We start from the raw sequence: 9188 nt of genomic DNA, 5'->3' as shown, positions 1-9188 counted from the left end.
AAAACCATCCCCAAATCCAAGATGTTTTAATAGCAACTCATCTAAGCTGCCTTCACCCCCTCTAATTAAAGTTGATTGACAATTTCTTAGAGTGGAGAACACCACACTGAATACAAATACACAGCTATAACCAGTCCTGTCTGGATTTTAAAAATATGTCACTTTATGAATTTTTATGTTCCCACCAACTTAAATGCTAATCATGTTTTTATTTTTAGGGGCTGCTACTTTGCCTCTTTGTTTTAACACATTTCATGAATATGCTTTTTGCACTGAAAGATGTCAACTTCACTTTTAAAATTCTACTTACAATAGGGATAAGATGATTGGTTATTACATTTAATTAATGATAAGGAACGGAAGGTTATTAAACAATATGTCATCATTCCTTGTGATGAAACTACGCAAACAATACATTTGTTCTACGTGATCCAACTTAAATGATTTCTAATATTTTTTTCCAGTTATTGTACAGAAGCAAGGTTAGGTTCAGATTTTTTAAATGTAATTCTCCTTTTTGGAACCTTGTAACACTTATGGCTAAGTACAGGCCAACTGTACCCTTAGATATTCATGCTGGATTTTAAATTTATCCTGAGTGCATATTTAAGGACATATTTACACACTTAATAGGTATAGAACACTGACATTTATCCATCTCTGTCAAATTAATTTTGTTTAAAAATACTGGCAAGCTCAAAGACAGTTTTGCTTCCATATTGCCAAGGTTTATCATTTTAAGATGTACAACTTCTAAGGAGCAGGGACAGACGGTCACAAAAAGCAACCCCAGCTGGTATAATACTACTTAGTCATCACTTTCACCCCTCTATCCAAAATAAAAGTAACACAGGAGACAGAACAATAATTGCCCCTGTTGTTACTCTTGAATAATAGTACTAAAATTTTAAATCCCTCTTTTAAAAAAATTATAATGGAATGAAAGAATGAAATCTGGTTTTGAATGTCATTATGCATTTCAGTCTCTATTTTCAGTGATAAAATTTGTATGCTGTGTTTGAGCAAACTGTCATGTTAATCACATTCCTCAGTCTGGCAGCTTCAATAATAAGTACACTGATGGGTAGCTGTTGTTTTTTTTAATGCAGTTGATGGGTCCCCCCCCCCACTTCCAACACCCTAAGAGGAAAAACAGAATTCCCATTTACTTTCATGACCTCTGATTTAAAAGCAAAGATTGCACATTATTTACTACTGGATGATTTCCCTGAAATTTAATGAGGACTAAGTACAAATATGACAGATGTAATTATCACAGTTTTATTCTGCACAGTCAGGGTCTCCTTGTGCTGTAATTGCAAGCTTTTCATTGAACTGCTGGCAGCAGAGTTATTACCATAGTATTTTATGTTATTTTGGAGAATGAGAAAGAAGACCTTCCAGCTCAATTTTGTTCCAAGGAATTTCTAAGCATTCCTTCTGCCAAGATCTGTGATAGAACAACAATTTTTAAAATTTGATCAGATCCCCTTGCAGACTTCATTACGTGTCGTTCTGCAGCACACAAAGGCTAACCCCCAGATTCTCATAACGTACTGGGAGGGATGGGAAAGTTGTGGTAGTGGGGGAAGCGTTAAGTAGTTTTGAGAAAGAAAGGAATATGTGGGCAGGTGGCCAACTCATTGTCTAGCCTGAAAGAGGACTTTTCCCTAGCATGTATTGCTTTACTCATTTAGACTCAAGCTAAGGTTGAGTGAGCCTCAGCTGGAGGCTGGACCACTGACCCCGAAGCTGGAAATACACAGCTATAAGCACACCCTTGGAAGCCTCTCTTTTCGAGGCCAGAATGTAATTGCTTTATACTACTCCCTGCCTTCATCAGGCAAACTCACATGCTGAGGGGTGGAGAATAAAACTTTCTAGTCCAATTCATACTTTATAGCTCTAGCGTTATTAATTTTCCACTTGGAATTCATGACAATTTTCACTTCAAATCCAAGCACCACAAGGCTCAGATCCACCAAATATGTCATTTTATTGGTGTGATAATTACTGGAGGCTGCCTAAATTGAACAGCAACATCTTTATTTTAAAGAGTAGCTGGTATGATTTTTACAGGCATGAATAAAAAAATATATCAGTGTATTTCAAATCTCTTATAAGAATTTGCACATCTGCTATGTTTAGCTGGCCAATTCCCCCCCCCCCACCATGAACATTAAAAGGAGACATTTATATCCCATTAATCTGAAAGTTAATAGCTGCAAGGCTTCTATTGTGGACTTAGGAGTTGTCACTGCATCACATTTACAAAATTATGAAAGCTGTTCAAATGTTTTTAGAAGTCTTTGAGAACATGCCAAAAATCCTGGCACTGAAGAGCTAATCCCCCCCCCCCCCCCATTCAAGATATAATAAGAACACCAGGGGTTGGATGTATGGAATCCTTGTCCCCTCCCCCAAAGTATGCTATGTTATTGGAAGCAACTGCCAAGGAACGGGATAGAACCACCATGATTAGTAAGATTTCAAATCAAGATGAAACCACTGCTTGAACATACCCGGGTTAGTTATCTGCTTGAAACTATAGTGGGCGGCTTAAAGAATTTTTACCCAGGTCCAACAAAAAGGGACTAAAGAATCTGAACAACCCGATACAAAATTTTAGCAGGTGGACTGGAGTTGTTCCTTGCAATGATACAGGTTTTATCAGCTTGATTTCTATCTGTCTTTCTACACCACCATTTTGTCATGAAATAAATATACAATTGCTACTCATTTGGTGTAACCAATCCATGTCTTCTCTAAATACTTCTCTTGAGGATTTATTTATTTATTTATTAAACTTCTACCCCACCCTCCCCACACGTGGGCTCAGGGTGGCTTACAAACAGGGCACCATGTGCCAACACATAAAAACAGAGTAACAACTCTGTACTACATTTTCCGTAACGTTTTTGGGGAAAGTGATTCTTTCCATAGCTATAAGAAAAATGAAGCCCAGTGAGAACAGTCATATTAACCTAATGATTAATCAGAATCTCAAGAGTTTTTAAAGGATCCCTGTTATGTCTAGCTTTCCTATCAGAGGCAGGAATAAAATTAAATGGCAGACTGCAGGTCAAAGAAGTCACAGGAGGCAAAATAAATGATGGATGTCACCGTGGCAACACACAGTAATTTTAGGATCAGTACTTAGTGCCTGAAGTAACAAAGCTCTGTAGCAATCAAAAACAGTTTTGAAGGAAAAGGTGAACTATTTTTAATGTGTCCTACTGGTTACCAGTACTGATACTATCACATATATGCAAGACTGATTACCCACAAAAGTATTTTCCTCAGCACATACTTCTTAATAGCACAGGACTGTGAAGAAACAAAGCTGCACAGAGCAAATGCAAGACCGAGCTACACCATGCAAAAAACCTGCATCAGAATTAACCTTTTTACTTCACAGGAAGGAAAGTAGTTTGGTTTTGATTCTATACTCACAATTGGACTTGCATTGATGTAATCTGAATTGTCATGGCTGTTTTCAGCTTTCAAACATATTCTGCAATGGTCGTCTGTGAGAGAAAAGGAGCACTTTTATTGATCTGCACGTGTGCACATGTGAAGGGAGTTCTTTCAGTTAGTTTTTCCAACAGGAAAAAAAGAAAACCAAGATGCTTTGCCTTTTAGCCCCTCTATCGTCAGCCTTTTAGGGGACGTACATTCCATCTAGTGCTATAGAGACATTTAATTGACAACTTTTTGCATCTTCAGTTGGATGTTTCCATTTTTTGCTTCTTCCTCCCCGAAGGCCAAGGGTGCACCAGTTTAAATCTGCATACCTACTCAGAATTTCACACAGAACATTTACAAGACAAAGCCTTAAAGATCAGGATGAGAAACAGACCCACCCCTCCACTTTTTGAAAAACATCCAGCCTAATGAAGCAGTTTGGAGAAATCGAAGCTTGCATTCCCTTCACGCTAATTTTGGTAAGCCCTAATAAAAGCGATGACTTATTTTTGAACATCTAAAAAAAGACTCTGAAAGGCAATTCAAATAACGACACAAATAAAAATTCTCACTACACCAACCCACCTGCTTTGAATAGCCAAGTTTTTTTAAGCGCTATGGCATCCTCCATTCTTGTTTTGTTTCGCAAGAACTGAACAGGAAGCATGATAACAAGTTCAGAAATAGCAAGAACAACATTAACATGGATGATCCATGTGCCAACACTACTCTTTTGAATGGAGCAATTTATAGCTATGTGCTGGCACCATTACCATTCCACCTGGGGTCAAATGCAGACTTATCAGAGACACTGTATGGCTTGTGGCAATCTTCTGATACTTGGAAAAAGCCTGCACAGATACACTGTAAGAAAAGGGATGCTTCAGCTGCCAGACATTATTCTTTGAATTAAACATAAATTTGTGATGGGTATCCCAAAGTGCTTAAGCTAGTTCTGGATGTTATGTTTTCAAGGTTACCTGAAACACTGTATTCATTAGTAAAAATACACTATTCCTTAACAAGAACATTAGTAGTGCCAAACTGTCTTACAAATCTTTCCCTGGTCTTCTGCTTATGAGCAAGAGAATGCTTAAAAGACAGTTGTTAGTAATGAAGTTTAGATTAAAAGAATTTCCTCCCCAAGCTCACATTTATTGCAGTCAAGATTCATCTCGGGCTACACTGCTATGTATTCTGAAGTCTGGCATGTGGCATAGAATGCTTATTACAGCTAATGCAGTCAACAAGTACATGCAAGGAATGTGCTGCTCTTAACGTTACACCAAATAAAAAAGCCTTCTAGGCACACATGCACATTGGCCACACTCAGCTTTGCTTTTTCATCATAAGCCCAATACAGAGAATTTATCTACAGAAGCCAACAGGCATTCATTCAGTGCAGCTGAATATCAGACAAATGGTTTGAGCCAGTTCTAATTACAAGCTGCTGATATTATTCGCTCTTTGGATGGATGTGATTGTGTCCAGCAGCCAAGCCAGAGTTCTTCTGACTGAGTGACCAACATTACCAACAATGAGCTAGAAGTATTATATGTACAGTTGTAATGAATGCTCTTACACAAAGCTACACGAAACCACACTTGCAATCTTTGTGTTAAGAAGCTGTACACAAATTTCCAAGCAGCTGAAGCACATGGAGAGACAATAGAAGTATGTTAAGATAGCATTTACTGCTAGAATTTCCTTGCACATAGTGACCAACATTTGAATGCACACTTTATCAATCATTTGTTGATCAAAATGCTGTGTAGGTCAAAGGGGAAAACTAAGCAGAGAGTGGTCATATTAAGCTATACATACATGCTACTACATCTTGCGAGCGGTTCTTCTGGATATTTTCTTCCTTATGAGCAACGGTGGTTGCACTGGGCTCAGCTTGATAAGTGCAAAGGGCTTCCCACTCTTTCTCCAGACGATTCTTGTTCTTTAAGTGATCTTCCATATATGACTGAAATGAGAAAGTTTCATTAGAAGCAATGCTCTTTATGTGTTGACACACTAGTGTTCCAATAAATATATGAATGAGCTCAAGATCACTAAAATTCTCCTGCCTAGTTTCAAAGAACTGTGTGACAAGCTTTGCACACCAAAGAGAGCTACAGGCTTGAATTTCTCAAACAGCATCAAATACACCACTAAGTGGCAAAGCACTTTTGAACTTGAGAGGACTTTTAAAAGCAGCTTGTGATGCTGCAAGGAGATGAACTATTCAGTCAAAACTTCCATGGGCATATATCTAACCCCTCGGGTGCATCTAAAGTAAGTTCTTGGGCTCCCAAGCTTGTGTGTGCAACTTTGAAATAGATGCTAGAGTGATCCAGCTCGGGGTGGGGGGTGGGGGGGGGGGGGATACTGCAAACATAACAGCAGGAGAAGGAAAAGCACTTGCTTGTATACTTTCTCCAGTTCCATGTCCTTTGAGAATGAGCCCTTTGACTTGAATGCTAAGCATTTAGTAGAGCATGGCACTGCAGGAAGGATTAGGGCAGACAAAAGGTGTCAGTAAGACAAATCAGAAGAAAATGAAAAAGATCATACTCCAGGTATCTAAACATTAGCAATGTGCAGTCCTCTGGTAGTTCACAGCAATACAAGAAACATACTGCATGGAAAGCTACGATATTCCTAATTCCTAGACAACCAGTCAGTTTCCAGGGATCTTCTTTTACACCAGCAGTGTAGGGGTGTAGCACCAAAGCACTGAGAAATCAAGCGTATCTACTGTTCTAATTACTGATCCATACAAAGCTATCTGATAAGCTTCCATAAAGACGTGGTGTGTGTGCATTTGTGTTGCATGTGCGTATGCACACACACGAGGATGTTCAGTCAATGAGCTCAAGTTAGGGGGGGAAAGAGAAATTCCACACTATGCTCAAGAATGCAGGATATAGTTGTTAAATACCAGTATGGTACTTAAATAAAGGTTTATTATGTTAGAGAGGGTTCCTGTATTTTGAGAAGCAACAGAATTCGGAAGTTCTTGTTAACAGGTCACATGTCTTTGCATGAAAAGTACCAAATACCACTACCCAAAACTAACACAAAAATTAAAATCAGGGAGAAGAAAAGAATGAAACTAGTACAAAAAATATTTATTGGATGTTTTCCATAAGAAATATCCTCATCTGTAGAAAGGAGCGAATTCCTTTTTAGATGCATATTTAAAGCACAAATACAGCCCTCATCTAACATTGGAGTTCATATAGTTCCATGACAGATCCATTAACTCCTACTGTGGGAAGTGGGGAAAAGACACTTGAGTGTGAGACTATGTCCTTTTCCATTACTATTTCACTTATAGTTAGGTTAATTTGCTCTTTCATATCCTAATCGATAGCGCAAAGGCATCCAATACTTCAGATCTCTCAAATTACTTCCCCCCCAAAAGCCCACATCCACCTTTGCTATGTTGTCAAAAGTACACAACAAAATCAGGAGAGGGCACAGAAAAAGGTGCTTAAGATGATTGGGGCAGGCTATATTCCTTGTAAAGAGCTACTAAATCTGGTAAATGGTACAAACAAGTATAGCCTTTTAATTTTTTTAGTAGATTTATATCCTGCCTTTCACTCATGGAACAGTACATGGGGGAGGGCTGGTTCCAGGAGCCCCCCCAGGCACTCACCAGACCTAGAACTGCCTAGTTTCATTGAGGAAGCTGCCCCTTGTGCTTTCAGACTGTACCATGGCTTCAAATGCAGATCTCCTGAAAAAGGTGGCTACTAACTACAGTAGACAAAAATTCCTTCTGATTATCAGATGCTGGAGATTAACAACAAGTGATGGATTAAGTCATCATGCCCTAAAAACTCCATCATTAGGCCACTGGTTTTGATCCGGCAGGCAATTCTTATGCTTTAAATTATCTCAGTCATGAAACCATGTACTTAAAAAGACTATTGATTTCAATGCAGTTTACCTTCAACTAAACATACTGGAGAACTACAGCTAACATTGCTGTCACTCTACCTTTACCATCAGTGGAAATGCTGATATGTTCTCTCTCTCTCTCACACACACACACCACTGCATCATTAAAACCATGACCTCATCCTTCTAGGTACAGAATAATAAAGGTGGTTTTATTCTTTGCAAATCAAACACGTGTTTGATGGTACAAAAATGCTGTCTCATGTATTAGTCTAATTTTCTGTAAAACATTCGTGCACATTTGTGAGCTGGTTTATGGAAATCATATCTGCCAAGGGCAGTCAAGCTAAAAACAGAGGCATTTGTGGAACTGAGGGAAATGCAATAGAAGCAGACATTTAATGCCATTGAGATATTTTGGATTATAAGATTTATTTCAGTGGAGGAAGGCAAAAATCCTGGTACTTGGATACCACAGTGACAGGTACATCTTTGCTGTTTCTAAGGTATCATGGTACAGCAGTATTTTGATGTGAAAGGATTATCCTATTAGAATAAAAGACATTTGGCACACATAAAAGAAGAGACCCTTATTAAGAGAGATTTGCAGAGATTATTGATGGATCCTTTGTGAAAACAACAAAAAAGTTATAATACATCTTCAGAGCTTAAACTGCATCTGGCTTTCCTTGGGCCAGTAAACCCTTGCATCTGTATAGAAGCCCATATTGCCATCAATGAAGGTTTGTAGGAATGCCAAAAAAAGGCCTTTGTAATACCCACCATAGGAACCAAGCATTCAATAACATGACAGAAGAAAGCCCAGCCCTGCAATGGTGATGGAAGACGGACTAGGTAAAATTCTCCCTTCCTTGCAGCTACTATAGAAACTGAGCTTTTTCCATACTGTATGTGGCAACTCACATGGCGAAACCTTTGTGAGAACTAGATTTATAGGCAAGTAACAGCCTTTGGCAGGTAGATACAGGAAAGCAAGCAACCCACATAGTAGAAAATACTACCATGAGGTAATCCAGTAGTAGTTCACACACGGTATATGTTTTTCCTGCTGTATATTCTCACAATGTTCCAATCTTTGGACTTTCCCACGTATTTCATGTAGTTGAACAGTCATCTGTCTTAGTTACCTGTGGCCGGTGTTGCTGAAAGTCAAAGAGATTTTTCAATTCTATAGAATTTCATAGCTCGAGTTACCTTTGTAGAACAGGTTGCACCTGTCCTCCTTTCTCTCAATGGCTTTCAGAGTTCACAAGTCAAGTGTTCTCCATACATGGTAAAGAAATACTAGGAGTTTTCATGAGGTAGTCCCCCCTTATGGTTAATTCCAGTTATTCATAGAGGGGTATGTATGTTTTAATATCCCCCTATATTTCCTTCATAGGCTCTAAGATAATTCTGCTACAATATTTTTTAAAAGCCAGATATTTCTAAAAAGCGTGTTTGGGAAAAACAACTGTCCACTCATATACCTGACACCCACAGATGGCTCCACCAAGCAGATTTTTAAAATGAACATAATGAAAAGACACAAGAGTAAGGCAGAGGCTTCTGTAAATGTGGGGGAACCCCTAGGTTTCATTAAAATCTTAAATTTAAGAAAGCAGGGGATTCAACACGAACCGGACTCTGAGATCTCAAAAAAGTAACTAGCAAGATCTTGGTTGCCATTTTGGATTGACCAGGTAACCCAAATTAAATTATTTCTGTGTTTCATTTAACCCCTTTAGGTGCCGAGGAAGGCTGGAAGCAAGAGTGGGGGACAGGAGAGGGGAAGAGTGTGGAGAAGCTGTGAGAGGAGGGAAAGA

General features: G+C 38.7%; 1 protein-coding gene across 1 annotated transcript in view; it reads right to left on the bottom strand.

The window, feature by feature from the left end:
* Nucleotides 1-9188, bottom strand: part of PTPRN2 (protein tyrosine phosphatase, receptor type N2) — a gene marked incomplete at its 5' end in the record, with an annotated part of 355818 nt that overhangs the window by 71244 nt on the left and 275386 nt on the right. Inside the window, 2 exons of the mRNA XM_015427868.1 lie at nt 3454-3527; nt 5290-5437. Coding sequence (XP_015283354.1) covers nt 3454-3527; nt 5290-5437 — 222 coding nt within the window. The remainder of the gene's footprint in view (nt 1-3453; nt 3528-5289; nt 5438-9188) is intronic.

The sequence above is a fragment of the Gekko japonicus genome, unplaced genomic scaffold, assembly GCF_001447785.1.
Source record: "Gekko japonicus isolate JY-2015 unplaced genomic scaffold, Gekko_japonicus_V1.1 scaffold735, whole genome shotgun sequence".
Taxonomy (NCBI): Eukaryota; Metazoa; Chordata; class Lepidosauria; order Squamata; family Gekkonidae; genus Gekko; species Gekko japonicus.
This window is presented reverse-complemented; position numbering and strand designations above follow the sequence as displayed.